Below are 24,923 nucleotides of genomic sequence, written 5' to 3'. Positions count from 1 at the left end.
CTCATGAATGATGGCAATCCTAGTTCATCTTAAATTTTACAAAGGAAGCATTTTGGATATGGAGGTAGTATGAATAGAGACACCGGTCTCACACGAGTCAAATATGTGAACCTAAAATATAAGAAGCACTTTCATAAGTAAGAAAGTCTATACCACATTTTAAAATACTGGGCATGAGATGAGGATGTACACTAGAGTTGTTGCAGAAGCTGTATACACCTGATCTACAACTACATTGAAAACGGAGTAAGCTGTATACACCTGATCTACAACTACATTGAAAACGGAGTAAAGATAATATAATTTCCAAAGGCAAGTTTTCCGCTCCCTCTGAAACTTGGATTCTGCTTTTTATTTCTTCCACTCTGCTTTCCATTTCTTCATCTACCTTTTGCCCCCATCTTTCATGCATGGCCTGGCCTTAATAAGAACCTCTCTTTTTTCAACTGTAGCCTTTATCATTTTTTTTTTTTCTTTTTTTATACTTTGTCGCTGTCTCCCACGTTTGCGAGGTAGCGCAAGGAAACAGACGAAAGAAATGGCCCAACCCCCCCCCCCCCATACACATGTATATACATACGTCCACACACGCAAATATACACACCCACACAGCTTTCCATGGTTCACCCCAGACGCTTCACATGCCTTGATTCAATCCACTGACAGCACGTCTGCCCCGGCATACCACATCGCTCCAATTCACTCTATTCCTTGCCCTCCTTTCACCCTCCTGCATGTTCAGGCCCCGATCACACAAAATCTTTTTCACTCCATCTTTCCACCTCCAATTTGGTCTCCCTCTTCTCCTTGTTCCCTCCACCTCCGACACATATATCCTCTTGGTCAATCTTTCCTCACTCATCCTCTCCATGTGCCCAAACCACTTCAAAACACCCTCTTCCGCTCTCTCAACCACGCTCTTTTTATTTCCACACATCTCTCTTACCCTTACGTTACTCACTCGATCAAACCACCTCACACCACACATTGTCCTCAAACATCTCATTTCCAGCACATCCATCCTCCTGCGCACAACTCTATCCATAGCCCACGCCTCGCAACCATACAACATTGTTGGAACCACTATTCCTTCAAACATACCCATTTTTGCTTTCCGAGATAATGTTCTCGACTTCCACACATTCTTCAAGGCCCCCAGAATTTTCGCCCCCTCCCCCACCCTATGATCCACTTCCGCTTCCATGGTTCCATCCGCTGCCTTTATCATACATAACAATAATTGTTAAATTACCATCTCCACTCTTGAAGATGATGCCATGTGACAAGGAGTAGTGTGGGGCCATGGATTCGGGGTTATCCCACACTAAACAAAGGGGTCGACGTGCTGAATCTAGCACCCGACATTCAGAAATTCTGAGTCGGCCCAGGGAATGACTCTGGTTAAGGGGAGATGTAAAGTGTTGCACGAGGTTGAAGTATTCTGGTTCAGCCAGTTGGTCCTTCAAATACTGTGTTTTCTCCTGGTGATTACAAAAGAACAATTAATGGTTAAGTCTATTAACAGCAAATAGGCATTGAAAGTAAATAGCATTTTTTCATATAGTAATAATCTAGCAAAATACATGAAAGTCTCAAACCTTGTTAGTATCATAACGATCTTTGACAGATTCTGCAAGACGGGTCAACTTATCTACAACCTCCACTTGACGAACAACCTCTCTCAGGCCAGGCCCCAGACCTCGGCAGTAAGCCTCTAATATGGCCATAATATGGAGAGCATTAGGCCACATGTGGACATCTGACCTGAAAAAATATGGACAAAACATTAAGCCACGAGTTTCTTAACCTGTGCTGAATAACATTTTTCTACACAACAAATTTCTTTGTTAACACTATCAGAGCAAACTTTCCTCAAGCAGAAATATTAGGTTCAATAACCTTAGAAACATTCAATACAATTACACCTTACCCCTACTATCCATAAGGGATCATTATTTGAAAACAGGATGAATAGTAAATCTGCACAAAAAAGACCTAATGGTATATGGGAAAAATACTTATGCATTCCCAAAAGTCCTTCTTTCCACCAAAGAAGAAAAAAGTGTATACAGCAATTTTGCTGACTTAATTTACAATTTGCAAGAGTTCCTTGAGGTTCAAGGCATGTTTCTGATTTTCATCTTTCACCCAACTCACTCACTCATATTTCTATGATTTAATAAGCTTGACTACACCAAATTGTAGTTTATCTTCTTAATGGAGTGCCATGATGCAGAGCATAATCCATCCATCTCTGGTAAGACACAATTATCTGAAGATTAAAATATAAAGAAAGGCAGAAAACTCATTCTTCTCCCTGCTCCAAACCTTCGGTTGCTATGCCTTGCATATCAGAAAGAACTTTTTTTTTATAGCAAGATATTCTCTGATGAGAAACATAACATGACTGTGTCTAAGTATGACCAATGGTGTATCTTGGGATAACCTAAGTTCCAGTTGTAGGCCTATCTAACTATCTATATCTCTGATGCCTACTCCAAATGGAGCTCCCTCAAAGGGGTGGCCACTCCAAGAGAGTCTCCATAACTAAAAAACTCCAGAACCAATTCTTAGCTTTTAGTGCCCCACTGTTACCTGGCCACTGGCAGAGGGCAAGTGTAGCACAGTGTTTGCAGAGGCTCCTTTCTAATATTCCTAATGAGTGCTTCTATCTAATACTCCTACCTACTGCTTCTACCTAATAATCCTACCTAAATGTTCCTTCCTACTACTTCCATCTACTGCTCCTAACTTTTCGCTAAAAAGCAGGGCTAGAACATAGAGTACATTACAGAAAAATCTAGTTATGAAGAATGAGCTGCATGAGTTAAGTGTTGTCAAGTGTTAAATACGACAAGAAGAGATTGTATGTTTGTGGAGAATGCCAGGAGTCCACATTAGTGAAGCAGAAAGAAAAGACAGCTACCTAAGTCAGAAGAGTGCAACTAAATGACCAGTAAAGAGCTGGCTCACTAAGCAGGTGTCACTAATGCTCCTAATACCCTAGCATTTAAATAAGAATATATCTATTTACATATATATTCACTATACTCTGTCGCTGTCTCAAGTGTCAGCGAGGTAGCGCAAGGAAACAGACGAAAGAATGGCCTACCCCACCCACACACACACACACACACATGTATATATAAACACGTCCACAAACACACATATACATACCTATACATTTCAACGTATACATATATATATATACATACACAGACGTATACATATATACACATGTACGTAATTCATACTTGCTACCTTTATTCATTCCTGTCACCACCCCACCAAACATGAACTGACACTCCCCCTCCCCTCGGCAAGCACACGAGGTAGCGCAAGGAAAAGACAACAAAGGACACATTTGTTCACACTCAGTCTCTAGCTGTCATGTATAATGCATTGAAACCACAGCTCCCTTTCCACATCCAGGCCCCACATAACTTTCCATGGTTTAAACCAGACACTTCACATGCCCTGGTTCAATCCATTAATAGCACGTCGACCCCGGTATACCACATCGTTCCAATTCACTCTATTCCTTCCACGCCTTTCACCCTCCTGCATGTTCAGACCCTGATCGCTCTAAATCTTTTTCACTCCACCCTTCCACCTCCAATTTGGTCTCCCACTTCTCATCATTCCCTCCATCTCTGACACATATATCCTCTCCGTCAATCTTTCCTCATTCATTCTCTCCATGTGATCAAACCATTTCAATACACCCTCTTCTGCTCTCTCAACTACACTCTTTTTATTACCACACATCTCTCTTACCCTTTCATTACTTAATCAAACCACCTCACACCACATATTGTCCTCAAACATCTCATTTCCAGCACATCCACCATCCTCCACACAACCCTATCTATAGCCCATGTCTCGCATCCATATAGCATTGTTGGAATCAAAATTTTGCTTTCCAAGATAATGTTCTCGCCTTCCACACATTCTTCAACGGTCCCAGAGCTTTTGCCCCCTCCCCCATCCTGTGACTCACATCCATGGTTCCATCCGCTGCCAAATCCATTCCAAGATATCTAAAACACTTCACTTCCTCCAGTATTTCTCCATTCAAACTTACCTCCCAATTGACTTGTCCCTCAACCCTACTGTACCTAATATTAGCCTTGCTCTTATTCACATTTACTCTCAGCTTTCTTTTTTCACACGTTACCAAACTCAGTCACCAGCTCTGCAGTTTCTCACCCGAATCAGCCACCAGCGCTGTATCATCAGCGGACAACAAGTGACTCACTTCCCAAGCCCTCTCATCCACAACAGACTGCATACTTGCCCCTCTCTCCAAAACACTTGCCTTCACTTCCCTAACAACCCCATCCATAAACAAATTAAATAACCATGGAAACATCACGTACACCTGTTGCAAACCAACATTCAATGAGAACCAATCACTTTCCTCTCTTCCTACTCGTACAACGTACACATACCTTACATCCTCGATAAAAACTTTTCACTGCTACTAACAATTTGCCTCCCACACCATATATTCTTAATACCTTCCACAGAGCATCTCTATCAACTCTCTCTCATATGCCTTCTCCAGATCCATAAATACTACATACAAATCCATTTGCTTTTCTAAGTATTTCTCACATACATTCTTCAAAGCAAACACCTGATCCACACATCCTCTACCACTTCTGAAACCACGCTGCTCTTCCCCAATCTGATGCTCTGTACATGCCTTCACCCTCTCAATCAATACTCTACCATATAATTTCCCAGGAATACTCAACTAACTCATACCTTTGTAATTTGAGCACTCACCGTTATCCCCTTTGCCTTTGTACAATGGCACTATGCATGCATTCCGCCAATCCTAAGGCACTTTACCATGAGCCATACATACATTGAATATCCTGACAAACCAGTCAACAACACGGTCACCCCCTTTTCAATAAATTCCACGGCAATACCATCCAAACCCGCAGCCTTTTCGGCTTCCATCTTCCACAAAGCTTTCACCACATCTTCTCTATTTACCAAATCATTCTCTCTGACCCTCTCACTTCACAAAGCACCTCGATCAAAACACCCCATATCTGCCACTCTATCATCACACATTCAACAAACCTTCAGAATACTCATTCCATCTCCTTCTCATGTCACCACTACTTGCCATTACCTCTCCATTAGCCCCCTTCACCGATGTTCCCATTTGTTCTCTCATCTCATGCACTTTACTTACCTCCTTCCCAAACATCTTTTTAATCTCCCTAAAACTTAATGATACTCTCACCCCAATTCTCATTTGCCCTCTTTTTCACCACATCTCTCATTCATTTGCACTATTTCCCTGCAAAAATTGACCAAATGACCCTCTCTTCTCTTTCACTAATAATCTTACTTCTTCATAACCACTCACTACCTTTCTAATCTGCCAACCTACCAGCTTTCTCATGCCACAAGCATCTTTTGCGCAAGCCATCACTTATTCCCTGAATACTTCCCATTCCTCCCCCACTACCTTTAAGTCCTTTGATCTCACCTTTTTCCATTATGCACCCAGTCTCTCCTGGTACTTCCTCACACAAGTCTCCTTCCCAACTCACTCTCACCACTCTCTTCACCCCAAAATTCTCTCTTCTATTATGAAAGCCACTACAAATCTTCACCTTTGCCTCCACAAAATAATGATCAGACATCCCTCTAGCAGCACCTCTCAGCACATCAACGTCCAAAAGTCTCTCTTACACGCGCTTATCAATTAACACGTAATCCAATAACGATATTTGACCATCTCTCCTACTTACATACGTATACTTCTGTATACCTCTCTTTTTAAACCAGGTATTCCCAATCGCCAGTCCTTTTTCAGCACAAAAATCTACAAGCTGTTCACCATTTCCATTTACAACACTGAACACTCCATGTACACCAATTATTCCCACAACTGCCACATTACTCACCTTTGCATTCAAATCACCCATCACTATAACCCAGTCTCGTGCATCAAAACTGCTAACACACTCACTCAGCTAATACGGGAGACAGCAACAAAGTAAAATAAATAAAATGAATAATAAAATATATATATATATATATATATATATATATATATATATAAAATATATAAGCTTTGCGGAAGATGAAAGCCGGCAAGGCAGAAGGTTTGGATGGTATTGCAGTGGAATTTATTAAAAAAGGGGGTGACTGTATTATTGACTGGTTGGTAAGGTTATTTAATGTATGTATGACTCATGGTGAGGTGCCTGAGGATTGGCGGAATGCGTGCATAGTGCCATTGTACAAAGGCAAAGGGGATAAGAGTGAGTGCTCAAATTACAGAGGTATAAGTTTGTTGAGTATTCCTGGTAAATTATATGGGAGGGTATTGATTGAGAGGGTGAAGGCATGTACAGAGCATCAGATTGGGGAAGAGCAGTGTGGTTTCAGAAGTGGTAGAGGATGTGTGGATCAGGTGTTTGCTTTGAAGAATGTATGTGAGAAATACTTAGAAAAGCAAATGGATTTGTATGTAGCATTTATGGATCTGGAGAAGGCATATGTTAGAGTTGATAGAGATGCTCTGTGGAAGGTATTAAGAATATATGGTGTGGGAGGAAAGTTGTTAGAAGCAGTGAAAAGTTTTTATCGAGGATGTAAGGCATGTGTACGTGTAGGAAGAGAGGAAAGTGATTGGTTCTCAGTGAATGTAGGTTTGCGGCAGGGGTGTGTGATGTCTCCATGGTTGTTTAATTTGTTTATGGATGGGGTTGTTAGGGAGGTAAATGCAAGAGTTTTGGAAAGAGGGGCAAGTATGAAGTCTGTTGGGGATGAGAGAGCTTGGGAAGTGAGTCAGTTGTTGTTCGCTGATGATACAGCGCTGGTGGCTGATTCATGTGAGAAACTGCAGAAGCTGGTGACTGAGTTTGGTAAAGTGTGTGGAAGAAGAAAGTTAAGAGTAAATGTGAATAAGAGCAAGGTTATTAGGTACAGTAGGGTTGAGGGTCAAGTCAATTGGGAGGTGAGTGAATGGAGAAAAACTGGAGGAAGTGAAGTGTTTTAGATATCTGGGAGTGGATCTGGCAGCGGATGGAACCATGGAAGCGGAAGTGGATCATAGGGTGGGGGAGGGGGCGAAAATTCTGGGGGCCTTGAAGAATGTGTGGAAGTCGAGAACATTATCTCGGAAAGCAAAAATGGGTATGTTTGAAGGAATAGTGGTTCCAACAATGTTGTATGGTTGCGAGGCGTGGGCTATGGATAGAGTTGTGCGCAGGAGGATGGATGTGCTGGAAATGAGATGTTTGAGGACAATGTGTGGTGTGAGGTGGTTTGATCGAGTTAGTAACATAAGGGTAAGAGAGATGTGTGGAAATAAAAAGAGCGTGGTTGAGAGAGCAGAAGAGGGTGTTTTGAAGTGGTTTGGGCACATGGAGAGAATGAGTGAGGAAAGACTGACCAAGAGGATATATGTGTCGGAGGTGGAGGGAACGAGGAGAAGAGGGAGACCAAATTGGAGGTGGAAAGATGGAGTGAAAAAGATTTTGTGTGATCAGGGCCTGAACATGCAGGAGGGTGAAAGGAGGGCAAGGAATAGAGTGAATTGGAGCGATGTGGTATACCGGGGTTGACGTGCTGTCAGTGGATTGAATCAAGGCATGTGAAGCGTCTGGGGTAAACCATGGAAAGCTGTGTAGGTATGTATATTTGCGTGTGTGGACGTATGTATATACATGTGTATGGGGGGGAGGTTGGGCCATTTCTTTCGTCTGTTTCCTTGCGCTACCTCGCAAACGCGGGAGACAGCGACAAAGTATAATAATAATAATAATAAAATATATATAATACTTTGTCGCTCTCTCCAACATTAGCGAGGTAGTGCAAGGAAACAGACAAAAGAATGGCCCAACCCATCCACATACACATGTATATACATACACGTCCACACACAGCACATATACATATCTATACATCTCAACGTATATATATATATATATATATATATATATATATATATATATATATATATATATAGAGTTGATAGAGATGCTCTGTGGAAGGTATTAAGAATATATGGTGTGGGAGGAAAGTTGTTAGAAGCAGTGAAAAGTTTTTATCGAGGATGTAAGGCATGTGTACGTGTAGGAAGAGAGGAAAGTGATTGGTTCTCAGTGAATGTAGGTTTGCGGCAGGGGTGTGTGATGTCTCCATGGTTGTTTAATTTGTTTATGGATGGGGTTGTTAGGGAGGTAAATGAAAGAGTTTTGGAAAGAGGGGCAAGTATGAAGTCTGTTGGGGATGAGAGAGCTCGGGAAGTGAGTCAGTTGTTGTTCGCTGATGATACAGCGCTGGTGGCTGATTCATGTGAGAAACTGCAGAAGCTGGTGACTCAGTTTGGTAAAGTGTGTGGAAGAAGAAAGTTAAGAGTAAATGTGAATAAGAGCAAGGTTATTAGGTACAGTAGGGTTGAGGGGCAAGTCAATTGGGAGGTGAGTGAATGGAGAAAAACTGGAGGAAGTGAAGTGTTTTAGATATCTGGGAGTGGATCTGGCAGCGGATGGAACCATGGAAGCGGAAGTGGATCATAGGGTGGGGGAGGGGGCGAAAATTCTGGGGGCCTTGAAGAATGTGTGGAAGTCGAGAACATTATCTCGGAAAGCAAAAATGGGTATGTTTGAAGGAATAGTGGTTCCAACAATGTTGTATGGTTGCGAGGCGTGGGCTATGGATAGAGTTGTGCGCAGGAGGATGGATGTGCTGGAAATGAGATGTTTGAGGACAATGTGTGGTGTGAGGTGGTTTGATCGAGTGAGTAACGTAAGGGTAAGAGAGATGTGTGGAAATAAAAAGAGCGTGGTTGAGAGAGCAGAAGAGGGTGTTTTGAAGTGGTTTGGGCACATGGAGAGAATGAGTGAGGAAAGACTGACCAAGAGGATATATGTGTCGGAGGTGGAGGGAACGAGGAGAAGAGGGAGACCAAATTGGAGGTGGAAAGATGGAGTGAAAAAGATTTTGTGTGATCGGGGCCTGAACATGCAGGAGCGTGAAAGGAGGGCAAGGAATAGAGTGAATTGGAGCGATGTGGTATACCGGGGTTGACGTGCTGTCAGTGGATTGAATCAAGGCATGTGAAGCGTCTGGGGTAAACCATGGAAAGCTGTGTAGGTATGTATATTTGCGTGTGTGGACGTATGTATATACATGTGTATGGGGGGGAGGTTGGGCCATTTCTTTCGTCTGTTTCCTTGAGCTACCTCGCAAACGCGGGAGACAGCGACAAAGTATAATAATAATAATAATAAAATATATATAATACTTTGTTGCTCTCTCCAACATTAGCGAGGTAGTGCAAGGAAACAGACAAAAGAATAGCCCAACCCACCCACATACACATGTATATACATACACGTCCACACACAGCACATATACATATCTATACATCTCAACGTATATATATATATATATATATATATATATATATATATATATATATAGAGTTGATAGAGATGCTCTGTGGAAGGTATTAAGAATATATGGTGTGGGAGGAAAGTTGTTAGAAGCAGTGAAAAGTTTTTATCGAGGATGTAAGGCATGTGTACGTGTAGGAAGAGATGAAAGTGATTGGTTCTCAGTGAATGTAGGTTTGCGGCAGGGGTGTGTGATGTCTCCATGGTTGTTTAATTTGTTTATGGATGGGGTTGTTAGGGAGGTAAATGCAAGAGTTTTGGAAAGAAGGGCAAGTATGAAGTCTGCTGGGGATGAGAGAGCTTGGGAAGTGAGTCAGTTGTTGTTCGCTGATGATACAGCGCTGGTGGCTGATTCATGTGAGAAACTGCAGAAGCTAGTGACTGAGTTTGGAAAAGTGTGAGGAAGAAGAAAGTTAAGAGTAAATGTGAATAAGAGCAAGGTTATTAGGTACAGTAGGGTTGAGGGTCAAGTCAATTGGGAGGTGAGTTTGAATGGAGAAAAACTGGAGGAAGTGAAGTGTTTTAGATATCTGGGAGTGGATCTGGCAGCGGATGGAACCATGGACGCGGAAGTGGATCATAGGGTGGGGGAGGGGGCGAAAATTCTGGGGGCCTTGAAGAATGTGTGGAAGTCGAGAACATTATCTCGGAAAGCAAAAATGGGTATGTTTGAAGGAATAGTGGTTCCAACAATGTTGTATGGTTGCGAGGCGTGGGCTATGGATAGAGTTGTGCGCAGGAGGATGGATGTGCTGGAAATGAGATGTTTGAGGACAATGTGTGGTGTGAGGTGGTTTGATCGAGTGAGTAATGTAAGGGTAAGAGAGATGTGTGGGAATAAAAAGAGCGTGGTTGAGAGAGCAGAAGAGGGTGTTTTGAAGTGGTTTGGGCATATGGAGAGGATGAGTGAGGAAAGATTGACCAAGAGGATATATGTGTCGGAGGTGGAGGGAACAAGGAGAAGAGGGAGACCAAATTGGAGGTGGAAAGATGGAGTGAAAAAGATTTTGTGTGATCGGGGCCTGAACATGCAGGAGGGTGAAAGGAGGGCAAGGAATAGAGTGAATTGGAGCGATGTGGTATACCGGGGTTGACGTGCTGTCAGTGGATTGAATCAAGGCATGTGAAGAGTCTGGGGTAAACCATGGAAAGCTGTGTAGGTATGTATATTTGCGTGTGTGGACGTATGTATATACATGTGTATGGGGGTGGGTTGGGCCATTTCTTTCGTCTGTTTCCTTGCGCTACCTCGCAAACGCGGGAGACAGCGACAAAGTATAATAAAATAAATAATACATTTATTTATTTTTTTTTTTTCATACTATTCGCTATTTCCCGCGATAGCGAGGTAGCGTTAAGAACAGAGGACTGGGCCTTTGAGGGAATATCCTCACCTGGACTTCTTCTCTGTTCCTTCTTTTGGAAAATTAAAAAAAAAAAAAAAACAAGAGGGGAGGATTTCCAGCCCCCTGCTCCCTTCCCTTTTAGTCGCCTTCTACGACACGCAGGGAATACGCGGGAAGTATTCTTTCTCCCCTATCCCCTATATATATATATATATATATATATATATATATATATATATATATATATATATATATATATTTTTTTTTTTTTTGCTTTGTCGTTGTCTCCCACGTTTGCGAGGTAGCGCAAGGAAACAGACGAAAGAAATGGCCCAACCCACCCCCATACACATGTATATACATACGTCCACACACGCAAATATACATACCTACACAGCTTTCCATGGTTTACCCCAGACGCTTCACATGCCTTGATTCAATCCACTGACAGCACATCAACCCCGGTATACCACATCGCTCCAATTCACTCTATTCCTTGCCCTCCTTTCACCCTCCTGCATGTTCAGGCCCTGATCACACAAAATCTTTTTCACTCCATCTTTCCACCTCCAATTTGGTCTCCCTCTTCTCCTCGTTCCATCCACCTCCGACACATATATTCTCTTGGTCAATCTTTCCTCACTCATTCTCTCCATGTGCCCGAACCATTTCAAAACACCCTCTTCTGCTCTCTCAACCACGCTCTTTTTATTTAAACACATCTCTCTTACCCTTACGTTACTTACTCGATCAAACCACCTCACACCACACATTGTCCTCAAACATCTCATTTCCAGCACATCTATCCTCCTGCGCACAACTCTATCCATAGCCCACACCTCGCAACCATACAACATTGTTGGAACCACTATTCCTTCAAACATACCCATTTTTGCTTTCCGAGATAATGTTCTCGACTTCCACACATTCTTCAAGGCTCCCAGAATTTTCGCCCCCTCCCCCACCCTATGATCCACTTCCGCTTCCATGGTTCCATCCGCTGCCAGATCCACTCCCAGATATCTAAAACACTTCACTTCCTCCAGTTTTTCTCCATTCAAACTCACCTCCCAATTGACTTGACCCTCAACCCTACTGTACCTAATAACCTTGCTCTTATTCACATTTACTCTTAACTTTCTTCTTTCACACACTTTACCAAACTCAGTCACCAGCTTCTGCAGTTTCTCACGTGAATCAGCCACCAGCGCTGTATCATCAGCGAACAACAACTGACTCACTTCCCAAGCTCTCTCATCCCCAACAGACTTCATACTTGCCCATCTTTCCAAAACTCTTGCATTCACCTCCCTAACCACCCCATCCATAAACAAATTAAACAACCATGCAGACATCACACACCCCTGCAACAAACCTACATTCACTGAGAACCAATCACTTTCCTCTCTTCCTACACGTACACATGCCTTACATCCTCGATAAAAACTTTTCACTGCTTCTAACAACTTGCCTCCCACACCATATATTCTTAATACCTTCCAGAGCATCTCTATCAACTCTATCATATGCCTTCTCCAGATCCATAAATGCTACATACAAATCCATTTGCTTTTCTAAGTATTTCTCACATACATTCTTCAAAGCAAACACCTGATCCACACATCCTCTACCACTTCTGAAACCACACTGCTCTTCCCCAATCTGATGCTCTGTACATGCCTTCACCCTCTCAATCAATATCCTCCCATATAATTTACCAGGAGTACTCAACAAACTTATACCTCTGTAATTTGAGCACTCACTCTTATCCCCTTTGCCTTTGTACAATGGCACTATGAACGCATTCCGCCAATCCTCAGGCACCTCACAATGAGTCATACATACATTAAATAACCTTACCAACCAGTCAACAATAGTCACCCCCTTTTTTAATAAATTCCACTGCAATACCATCCAAACCTGCTGCCTTGCCGGCTTTCATCTTCCGCAAAGCTTTTACTACCTCTTCTCTGTTTACCATATCATTTTCCCTAACCCTCTCACTTTGCACACCACCTCGACCAAAACACCCTATATCTGCCACTCTATCATCAAACACATTCAACAAACCTTCAAAATACTCACTCCATCTCCTTCTCACATCACCACTACTTGTTATCACCTCCCCATTTGCGCCCTTCACTGAAGTTCCCATTTGCTCCCTTGTCTTACGCACTTTATTTACCTCCTTCCAGAACATCTTTTTATTCTCTCTAAAATTTAATGATCCTCTCTCACCCCAACTCTCATTTGCCCTTTTTTTCACCTCTTGCACCTTTCTCTTGACCTCCTGTCTCTTTCTTTTATACATCTCCCACTCAAATTCATTTTTTCCCTGCAAAAATCGTCCAAATGCCTCTCTCTTCTCTTTCACGAATACTCTTACTTCTTCATCCCACCACTCACTACCCTTTCTAATCAACCCACCTCCCACTCTTCTCATGCCACAAGCATCTTTTGCGCAATCCATCACTGATTCCCTAAATACATCCCATTCCTCCCCCACTCCCCTTACTTCCATTGTTCTCACCTTTTTCCATTCTGTACTCAGTCTCTCCTGGTACTTCCTCACACAAGTCTCCTTCCCAAGCTCACTTACTCTCACCACCCTCTTCACCCCAACATTCACTCTTCTTTTCTGAAAACCCATACAAATCTTCACCTTATCCTCTACAAGATAATGATCAGACATCCCTCCAGTTGCACCTCTCAGCACATTAACATCCAAAAGTCTCTCTTTCGCGCGCCTGTCAATCAACACGTAATCCAATAACGCTCTCTGGCCATCTCTCCTACTTACATAAGTATACTTATGTATATCTCGCTTTTTAAACCAGGTATTCCCAATCATGTCCTTTTTCAGCACATAAATCTACAAGCTCTTCACCATTTCCATTTACAACACTGAACACCCCATGTATACCAATTATTCCCTCAACTGCCACATTACTCACCTTTGCATTCAAATCACCCATCACTATAACCTGGTCTCATGCATCAAAACCACTAACACACTCATTCAGCTGCTCCCAAAACACTTGCCTCTCATGATCTTTCTTCTCATGCCCAGGTGCATATGCACCAATAATCACCCATCTCTCTCCATCAACTTTCAGTTTTACCCATATTAATCGAGAATTTACTTTCTTACATTCTATCACATACTCCCACAACTCCTGTTTCAGGAGTACTGCTACTCCTTCCCTTGCTCTTGTCCTCTCACTAACCCATGACTTTACTCCCAAGACATTCCCAAACCACTCTTCCCCTTTACCCTTGAGCTTCGTTTCACTCAGAGCCAAAACATCCAGGTTCCTTTCCTCAAACATACTACCTATCTCTCCTTTTTTCACATTTTGGTTACATCCACACACATTTAGACACCCCAATCTGAGTCTATGAGGAGGATGAGCACTCCCCGCTTGACTCCTTCTGTTTCCCATTTTTAGAAAGTTAAAATACAAGGAGGGGAGGATTCTGGAAATAAAAAGAGTGTGGTTGAGAGAGCAGAAGAGGGTGTTTTGAAATGGTTTGGTCACATGGAGAGAATGAGTGAGGAAAGATTGACCAAGAGGATATATGTGTCAGAGGTGGAGGGAACGAGGAGAAATGGGAGACCAAATTGGAGGTGGAAAGATGGAGTGAAAAAGATTTTGAGTGATCGGGGCCTGAACATGCAGGAGGGTGAAAGGCGGGCAAGGAATAGAGTGAACTGGATCGATGTGGTATACCGGGGTTGACGTGTTGTCAGTGGATTGAATCAGGGCATGTGAAGCGTCTGGGGTAAACCATGGAAAGTTGTGTTGGGCCTGGATGTGGAAAGGGAGCTGTGGTTTCGGGCATTATTGCATGACAGCTAGAGACTGAGTGTGAACGAATGGGGCCTTTGTTGTCTTTTCCTAGCGTTACCTCGCACACATGAGGGGAGAGGGGGATGGTATTCCATGTGTGGCAAGGTGGCGATGGGAATGAATAAAGGCAGACAGTGTGAATTGTGTGCATGGGTATATATGTATGTGTCTGTGTGTGTATATATATGTGTACATTGAGATGTATAGGTATGTATATTTGCATGTGTGGACGTGTATGTATATACATGTGTATGGGGGTGGGTTGGGCCATTTCTTTCGTCTGTTTCCTTGCGCTACCTCGCAAACGCGGGAAACAGCGACAAAGCAAAATACATAAATATTACATACAAACACATGTACATATTCATACTTGCTTGCCCCTATCCATTCCTGTCGCTACCAAACCCCAAAGGAAAACAACATCGCTATATCCAGCTTGAGTGAGGTAGTGCCAGGAAAACAGACAAAAAAGGCTATATTCGTTCCCACTTGGTCTCTAGCTGTCATGTGTAATGCACCAAAACAATAGTTCCCTTTCCACATCCAGGCCCTACAGACCTTTCCATAGGTTACCCCAGACGCTTCACATGCCCTGGTTCAGTCCATTGACACCAAGTCAACCCCGGTACACCACATTGTTCAAATTCACTCTATTCCTTGCATGCCTCTTACCCTCCTATATGAACGTTCAGGCCCCGATATCTCAAAATCTATTTCACTCTGTCCTCCACCTCTAATTTGGGCTCCTGCTTCTCCTTGTTCCCTTCACCTTATGAGACATAAATCCTCTTTCCTCACTCATTCTCTCCATATGTCCAAATCATTTCAACACACCCTCTTCTTCACTCTCAACCACACTCTTTTTATTCCCAAACATCTCTCTTACCCTTTCATTACTCACTCAATCAACCTCACACCACATATTGTCCAACACATCTACCCTCCTCTGTACAACCCTATCTCTAGCCCATACCTCGCAACAATATAACATTATTGGAACTACTATTGTTTAAACATACCCATTTTTGCTCTCCGAGATAATGTTCTCTCCTTCCACACATTCTTCATCACTCCCACAACCTTCGCCCCCTCCCCACCCTGTGACATACTCCCGCTTCCATGGTTCCATCTACTGCTAAGTCCACTTCCAGATATCTAAAACACTCCACTTCCTCCAGTTTTTCTCCATTCAAACTTACATCCCAATAAACTTGTCCCTCAACCCTACTCAACCTAATAACCTTGCTCTTTTTCACATTTCCTCTCAACTTTCTCCTTTCACACACTTTTCGAAACTCAGTCACCAACCGAATCAGCCACTAGAGCTGTATCACTGGCGAACAACTGATGCACTTCCCAGGCCCTCTCATCCACAACAGACTGCATACTTGCCCCTCTTTCCAAAACTCTTACATTTACATCCCTAACCATCCATGAACAAATTAAACCACCATGGGGACATTACACACCCTGCCACAAACCAGCTTTCACTGGGAACCAATCACTCTCCTCTCTTCCTACTCGTACACGTGCCTTACATCCTCCATAAAAACTTTTCACTGCCTCTAGCAACTTACCTCCCATATCAAATACTCTTAAAACCTTCCACAAAGCATCTCTATCCATCCTATCATATGCCTTTTCCAGATCCATAAATGCTCCATATAAATCCATCTGTTTTTCTAAAAATTTCTCACATACATTCTTCAAAGCAAACACCTGATCCACACATCCTCTACCACTTCTGAAACCATGCTGCTCTTCCCCAATCTGATGCTCTGTACATGCCTTCACTCTCAACCAATACCCTCCTATATAATTTCCCAGGAATACTCAACAAACTTATGCCTCTGCAGTTTGAACATTCACCTTTATCCCCTTCGGCTTTGTACAATGGCACTACGCATGCATTCCACCAATCCTCAGGCGCTTCACTATGTCCAAACATACACCGAATATCCTTACCAACCAATCAATAACACAGGCACCCCTTTTTTAATAAATTACGCTGCAATACAATCCAAAACTGCCGCCTTGCTGGATTCCATCTTCCGCAAAGCTTTCACTACCTCTTTTTTCTTTACCGAACCATTCTCCCTGACCCTCTCACTTCGCACACAACCCTGACCAAAAGACCCTATATCTGCCAGTCTATCATCAAACATCCAACAAACCTTCAAAATACTCACTCCAACTCCTTCTCACTTCATCACTACCTGTTATTACCTCCCCATTTGCCCTCCTTCACCAATGTTCCCATTTGTTCTCTTGTCTTATGCACTTTATTTACCCCCATCCAAAACATCTTTTTACTCTCCTTAATATTTAATGATACTCTCACCTCAACTCTCATTTGCCCTCTTTTTCAACCCTTGCACCTTTCTCTTGTCCTCCTGCCACTTTTTTTTATACATATCCCAGTCATTTGCACTACTTCCCTGCAAGTATCGTCCAAATGCCTCTCTTTTCTCTTTCACCTTACTTCCTCATCCCACCACTCAATACCCTTTCACATCTCCCCACACCCCACCTTTCTCATGCCACATGCATCTTTTGCACAAGCCATCACTGCTTCCCTAAATACAACCCATTCCTCACCCACTCTCCTCATGTCATTTGCTCTCACCTTTTGCCATTCTACACTCAATCTCTCCTGGTACTTCCTCACACAAGTTTCCTTTCCAAGCTCACTTACTCTCACCACTCTCTTCTCCCCAACATTTTCTCTTCTTTTCTGGAAACCTCTACAATTCTTTACCTTTGTATCCATAAAATAGTGATCAGACATTCCCTCTCAGCACATTAACATCCAAAAGTCTCTCTTTTACATGCCTAAATATCAACATGTAATCCAAATATGCCCTTTGACCATCTCTCCTACTCACATATGTATACTTATGTATATATCTCTTTTGAAACCAGGTATTCCCAGTCACCAGTCTTTTTTCACCACACAAATCCACAAGCTCTTCACCATATATAGCATTAATGGGATGGCCTTGCTCAGGGCCTCAGCTGCCCATGCCATCTCAGCTAAATAAAACAAAAAGGGGGGGTGTCTATATACTTATACAAACTACTTACTAAGGTGCCCTTGCCTACCATCAGCAAGATGAGTGGAGCATAAATCTGTTGGCATACTGATTTATCCTAGCATTCCTAATAATGACCGTGTAATGCAGAATGATCATGTCCTATAAATTTGCTAAGGACAAGACCTCATCATGCCATTTCTATTTCCATGCATTGACAGCTAACACTCCACTGGCATCACAGTATACAGCATTGAGAAGTACTTTTAATCTTGCCTAGATGGGCCACCATCACCAGAAAGATAAACTAATATATAAGCAGTACAACAGCCTGGGAAAAGGGCTGAATCCTATTTTTAGTTTCCCTTCATGATAATCCTCACAGTATAGTATCAACTCTGGGTAATGTGTTACATGTGTCACCTAACTAAACAGTGGCTCAAGAACAGGGATACAATGAACCAATCTTGAAAAGTTACAACTAAACACTACTCAATTAAGCTCTCTACCTTCTTATGACTTTCCCAATAACTCTGACCTGGCACTTTTCAAAAGACAGGTCTTTCACTTCCTCCAAAATTCATAAAAACTTTCCCTTGTCTTTTCTTTTTCCATCTCATGTGGTTGAGAGAGCAGAAGAGGGTGTTTTGAAATGGTTTGATCACATGGAGAGAATGAGTGAGGAAAGATTGACCAAGAGGATATATGTGTCAGAGGTGGAGGGAACGAGGAGAAGTGGGAGACCAAATTGGAGGTGGAAAGATGGAGTGAAAAAGATCTTGAGTGATCGGGGCCTGAACATGCAGGAGGGTGAAAGGCGTGCAAGGAACAGAGTGAATTGGAACAATGTGGTATACCGGGGCGACGTGCTGTCAATGGATTGAACCAGGGCATGTGAAGCGTCTGGGGTAAACCATGGAAAGTTCTGTGGGGCCTGGATGTGGAAAGGGAGCTGTGTTTTCTGTGCATTATTACATGACAGCTAGAGACTGAGTGCGAACGAATGGGGCCTTTGTTGTCTTTTCCTAGCGCTACCGCGCACACATGAGGGGGGAGGGTGTTGTTATTCCATGTGTGGCGGGGTGGCGATGGGAATGAATAAAGGCAGACTATGAATTATGTACATGGGTATATATGTATATGTCTGTGTGGGTATATATATGTATACATTGAGATGTATAGGTATGTATATTTGTGGGTGTGGATGTGTATGTATATACATGTGTATGTGGGTGGGTTGGGCCATTCTTTCGTCTGTTTCCCTGCGCTACCTCGCTACACAGGAGACAGCGACAAAGCAAAATAAATAAATAAATATGATTCTCTTTATATTTCAATTGAGGCCCAGCCTTGATGTGGTCTTTTGTCCATGACTGGAGCCTTAAAAAAGAAAAAAAACTGGGCCTAAAAAATCTATGAACTCAGTTCCCATCTCAAAAACTGACAACAGGTCCGCAGGGAAAAAGAGATGATCTCACAAGGACATGAGATACAACGCAAAAGGTGCAAAACCAAAACCAATGAAAGCCAAGTGACTATGCATACCCACAGTGACTTGGGCAGTGATCTTTGTCCACAAGACACTCCAATTATCATAACCCCATGAGAAAACAGAACTTTTCTCCCTCTGGTAAGGAAAAGTTTCACTATACACGATTCACTGAATATAACAAATATCCAAAGCACAAAAAATAATTCAACAGCACTTATATACCCACACCTAATATTCACCTTATCTATCATTGGACAGAAGAAATCTAAAAACTAAAAATAGAAAGTTGTGAACAGACACCTGTACCAGAGAGGATCCAAAGAATTATGAGGTGGCCAGTCACCTATGGACCAGACTGGGAGTGGGATGATGATATCATCTTCGACAAAGAGTTCCTGATTGATCAAGGACAGACCTAGAAACATGCAAGTTGCTGCTACCACAGGATGGATAATTATTAAAGGGTAAGAAGCACTTTCCATACCACAAGGCAAATGATTAGAAGGTTCAAACTCCCATGGTTCCAAAAGTCTCTCATGATGAGGAAAACGATCTACCTTAGAGATAAATAAAACAGATTTTCATAAATTTTTCTACAAACTGCCTATCTCATTAGCTATAATCAATTACAAATATCTATTTTTCCTATTTGAGTATCATTAGCTATATCTAGCCCTAGAATAAATAAAACAGATTTTCATAAATTTTTCCATGAACTTCGTATCTCATTAGCTATAATCAATTACAAAATATATATTTTCCTATTTGAGTATCCATTAGCTATATAAGTAACATCCACTCTTTCTTGGAAACCCCGCATTACAGGAATAGCAACGTCTCCCTCTAAGAAACTGGGTGTCCTGTTTACCTGTTGAAACTTCTCGTCTTCAGAACAGCTGCTCCACCTACACAAGAGAGTGTTTCGTCCTTGTATGAAGTACTGCTCTTACATCATCATTGACACAGTTGAGTCAAAAGAAGTCCAACTTATAAACTGTTCAAGGCCAACTTCCAAACTTGACCCTCTTACCCTTCACTGCAATGTTGGTTCACTTTCCCTCTCCTGTAGGTATTACATTGGTTTTTACTCCCAAGAGCTGGCTATTTGTCTGCCCCCACCACTAGCTACACTAAGCAATACTTGGAAAGCTGCTGTGTCACATGATTACTGTCTGGCCATCAGGAACACAAGGGTAGGCCAGTTTGATAACTATTTCTTTCCGTACATGTCAAAGCTTTGGAATTCTCTACCCTCTCATGTCTTTCCCAATAACTTTGACCTAACACATTTTAAAAGACGAGTGTTTCATTTCCTACAAAATTTGCAAATACTTTTCTTGTGTTTTCTTTTTCACTTTCATAATTCTCTCTACATTTCAATCAAGGCCTGGACTTGATGTGGAATGTTGTCCAAGACTGGAGCCTTCAACATGAAAAAAAAAAAGGCAGAAGGTCTTTCTCCAATAGAGATTCTATCTTAACCTCAGGTGTTTGGACCCTCTTCCTGTAGGCCACAACAGTATGGCAATTTTCAAATGACAATTGCTGTAAACAGGAAGATTGACTGGAATGTCCTAAAGGAGGAAAATTCTAGGTGTTAAGAAGGAGTTAAAAGGAAGGGAACATAAAGGGCCTGGAGTCAAAAGTAGCAATGGGGTCCAAGTTTCTCCTGAGCCTTGGTTGGAGGTTGAGCCTAAGAAATGCACTCCATCTGATACTGGTGTCAAAAAATAAAATGTGGGAAAGGTTTAAAGAAACAGCATTAACAATAATGAAAGCAACAACATCATTCATAAAAATAACAGTAATACCTGTTTCCATAGATGACTAAAAAAAGTATAATAAAGACTAGTCAAGCATTTCAATTATTCTAATACAGTAGCATCAAACTTAGAGGAAAACAGAGATACAACGACAAGCAGTATTATGATATAACACATATGAGGTACACTAAACACATTTGACACTCACTTTAGCTGCCAGAAAAAGAAATTTCCAATCTTGGCGTTGGTCAGCGCTTTCCGTAAAAGAAATCTAAGAAGTGGCGAGTCTAGGTATGGCTCGTGCTTCAAGGCCTGGACTAGTTGTAGCAGATACTAGAAAAAAGTAAATAAAACTCTACTAGTATATAATATTTGAAAGGTATAAATTTGCTGAACTTAAGCACCAATTACTCATGTGCAAAAAGTTACTAAATGACCAAAATGAAGAATATCCATTTCATAGTGTCCATTCTTCTTATATTCAACACTCACAACCATAATGCAGAGCATAACAGTAATCTCATATGATTTTAAAAATCATGCAATGACAATAAGTGTGGACATGATTCTCCATGCATTATCCTTCTTCATCTACAGGAAAAGGCAAAGTAGATGAAAAAAAGGAAAAACATAACAAGAAAGATGCAGTCCTAGTACTAAGGATACTGCAAATCCTTCTCTGAATATTCCAAATATCATATACATGAGATACAAAAACCACAATGTGCAGAGATAAATATTCTTTATGGTAACAGAGATGGCGAGGGCAATTGCATGCCCTCATCATGGGCATCTTGGATTCTCTAAGCACTTCTCACACACACACTCTTCGAAGCAAATATCTGATCTGCACATCCTCCATTGCTCCTGAAGTCACACTGCTCCTCTCTAAAATGATACTGTGTGCATGCCACAATCCTCTAAACCACTACTCTTCTATACAACCTATCAGGTGCATTCAAGAAACTTATACCTCTGTAATTCAAGTATATTCTTTTGTCCCCCTTGCCTCACCTTGAACACTCTAAAAACAGGCATTCTACTAATCCAAAGGCACTCCACCTTGAACCAAACATCAATATTCCTAACAAATGAATGAACAACAGCCACCTGCTTCCTTTAGAAAATCAGCTGCAATTCCATCCTCTCCAGCTGTGTTGTACTTCATCTTATACAAGGCTTTCACTATCCCTTATCTTTCCACCACATCACTTGTCATGATCCTCTCACTTTGCATACCTCCTGGCCCAAACATCCCATATCTACTACCCTGTCATCTAACATGTTCAACAGTCCTTCAAACTATTCATGCCATCTCCTAATCATCTCATACTTACCTGTTACCACTTACCCATGTCCTCCCTTCACTGATGTTTTCCTCCCACACCATATATTCCTAACACCTTCCAAAGACCATCTCCAGCACCTTACCATATGTTTTCTCACACATTCTTCACATCAAACACTTGATCCACATATCCTCAAGTATTCCTTACGCCACACTCTTCTTCCCCAATCTGACCCTCCGGGTATACCACCACCCTCTCAATCATCACTTTCCCATACAACTTACCCGGTACACTAAAAAACTTATAACTCTGTAAGCTGAACATTCATTTTTGACCCCCTGCCTTAACACAATAGCACTGCAAATGCATTCCTCCAAACCTAAGGCATCTCACCATGAACCATACATATATCTAAAATCTAAACTAACCAATCTACAACAGAGTTACTTCTTTTCTTGAGAAATTTAAATGTAATCCCATTTACTCCAGCTTTCTTGCCACACATCATCTTGTAAAAGGCTTTCACCAAATCAACAGCCATGACACTCTCACTTTGCACAAAACAATTTCTCTATCTCCATATATGTGTAATTACCCATATGTACTGCATGGAGGAGTTTTACACTGATGGGGCCCCATCTATCTATCTTTATCTCTGATACTTGTTGCCATCTGGAACTCCCTCAAGGGGGCAGCCAAGCCAAAAGAAGCCCAATCTCTTGTGTAATCATTATTTGTGTTATGGCAAGAAAATTTTACACTCACGTTGCCCCAACTCTAAACCTTGTATTTATGTATCATGTTAAGCATGTACAAAAACACCCCAACCTATGGGTACACATTTAGTGACCAGCCCCGAAGGTAGAATGAACATCTGGGTTTGGTGTAGGCTGACCACCATGCTTTGGATTCAAACCCATGCAGGTCCAACCCCAAGCTGGCCCATGCTGACTCATGGTCAGTTATGCTAACCAGTACACCATGGAGACCAGTGCATGCATGTGTATGTGTATGTTACTCATGTTACTGGGTTCCATATTCATAAAGTCACACTGAGAGTGAAACATCACCTTCAACAACGTTGTATCACTATTAAAAGACTAAAGAGTATAATCATGTCAAGGGACTTCTCACCCTAAAGACGTATATCATTTCCCTGCTACCACTTACACCATAGCCTTGACGGTGCAGGAGCTCCAATAAGGGCTCTCTGGCTAACGAAATTAATCAATCAATACAGGTGTTACTGGACACTGCTTGAATGTGGTAACACCTTGAGAGAAAAATCAGCTTTGGCAATTGTGAAAAGGAGTACTATACGATCTTGTCATGGAAAAAGTCCACAATTTCCCTGCTCCTGAAGAAATACACTCCCTTGGTCCCTTGATCAATCTCTTGTTACACCAAGATTACACAATTAAGAGCATCAACAGATGGTTTACTTGAGTGATAAACTAAATAAATGGCTGTGTAATGAGTAGCATATCTAATTTTTTGTAGTATGAAATAAGGAATACAAAAAAGTACAAATGAATATATTATCCACTAACCTGAAAAAGCCCTTCATCTGGAAGGCCTCTGTCTAAGGACTTGACTGCATGTTTACGTACAGTGGGGTCAGGATATTTACACTGTAACAGCTCCAAAGCTGTCTCTGGGGATACTATTGGCCACTCTTTAAGGAGAAGGTACAACTGGAAAGACAAAAATTGCCATAAAAATCTAAGGACTGGGGGACCTTTATCTAAAAATTAATATGCCACAAGAATGGAGTTCTTTAGTTACAGAGACTGTTGCCATGGCCACCCCTTTGAGGGAGTTCCAATTGGAACAGGAATTAGAGATAAAGACAGATAGATAGATAGATAGATAGATAGATAGATAGATAAGATGTAAGGCATGAGTACGAGTAGGAGGAGAGGAAAGTGATTGTTCCCAGTAAATGTCAGATTGCGGCAGGAGTGCGTGATGTCTCCATAGTTGTTTCATTTGTTTATGGATGGGGTGGTTAGGGAGGTATGTGCAAGTTTTGGAAAGAGGGGCAAGTATGCAGCCTGTTGTGGATGAGAGGGCTTGGGAAGTGAGTCAGTTCTTGTTCGCTGATGATACAGCACTGGTGGCTGGTTCGAGCGAGAAACTGCAGAAACTGGTGACTGAGTTTGGTAAAGAGTGTGAAAGAAGAAAGCTAAGAGTAAATGTGAATGAGAGCAAGGTTATTAGGTTCAGTAGGGTTGAGGGACAAGTTAACTGGGAGGCAAGTGGATTTCGCAGTGGATGGGAGGGATGCTTTTTCATGTGTGGCGGAGTGGCGACAGGAATGGATGAAGGCATCAAGTATGAATATGTACATGTGTATATATGTATATGTCTGTGTATGTATATGTATGTATACATTGAAATAAGCGTGTGTGGTCATTTATGCATATACATGTGTATGTGGGTGGGTTGTGCCATTCTTTCATCTGTATCCTAGTGCTACCTCGCTAACATGGGAGACGGTGATTAAGTACAATAAATATATAAATGAAAAAGATAGATAAATAGAATTAATAGAATGGAACAATAAAGGTTTTCAAGGAAAACTTTCAAAATAAAGTCATTAATAGTGTCTCTCATACTTACCATTTGCAATCTCTATGAAAGTCTTTTCAAGCTATGAGACAAATTCCAATTCATGCAATTGAAAAAAAAGATCATATAACATCTAGAAACC

General features: G+C 41.8%; 1 protein-coding gene across 3 annotated transcripts in view; it reads right to left on the bottom strand.

Annotated features, from left to right (window-relative positions):
- The window catches only part of LOC139751360 (phosphatidylinositol 4,5-bisphosphate 3-kinase catalytic subunit alpha isoform-like), a 230,685-nt gene that overhangs the window by 46,342 nt on the left and 159,420 nt on the right, over positions 1-24,923 (bottom strand). For all 3 annotated transcript variants that reach the window (XM_071666721.1, XM_071666722.1, XM_071666720.1), the window contains exons 12-15: positions 23,761-23,904; positions 21,130-21,254; positions 1,599-1,764; positions 1,253-1,481 (exon numbers count right to left, since the gene is read on the bottom strand). In XM_071666721.1, coding sequence (XP_071522822.1) covers positions 1,253-1,481; positions 1,599-1,764; positions 21,130-21,254; positions 23,761-23,904 — 664 coding nt within the window. The remainder of the gene's footprint in view (positions 1-1,252; positions 1,482-1,598; positions 1,765-21,129; positions 21,255-23,760; positions 23,905-24,923) is intronic.

The sequence above is a fragment of the Panulirus ornatus genome, chromosome 11, assembly GCF_036320965.1.
Source record: "Panulirus ornatus isolate Po-2019 chromosome 11, ASM3632096v1, whole genome shotgun sequence".
In the NCBI taxonomy this organism is placed as follows: Eukaryota; Metazoa; Arthropoda; class Malacostraca; order Decapoda; family Palinuridae; genus Panulirus; species Panulirus ornatus.
The sequence above is the reverse complement of the archived record's forward strand: the minus strand, read 5'-3'. Positions and strand labels throughout refer to the sequence as shown.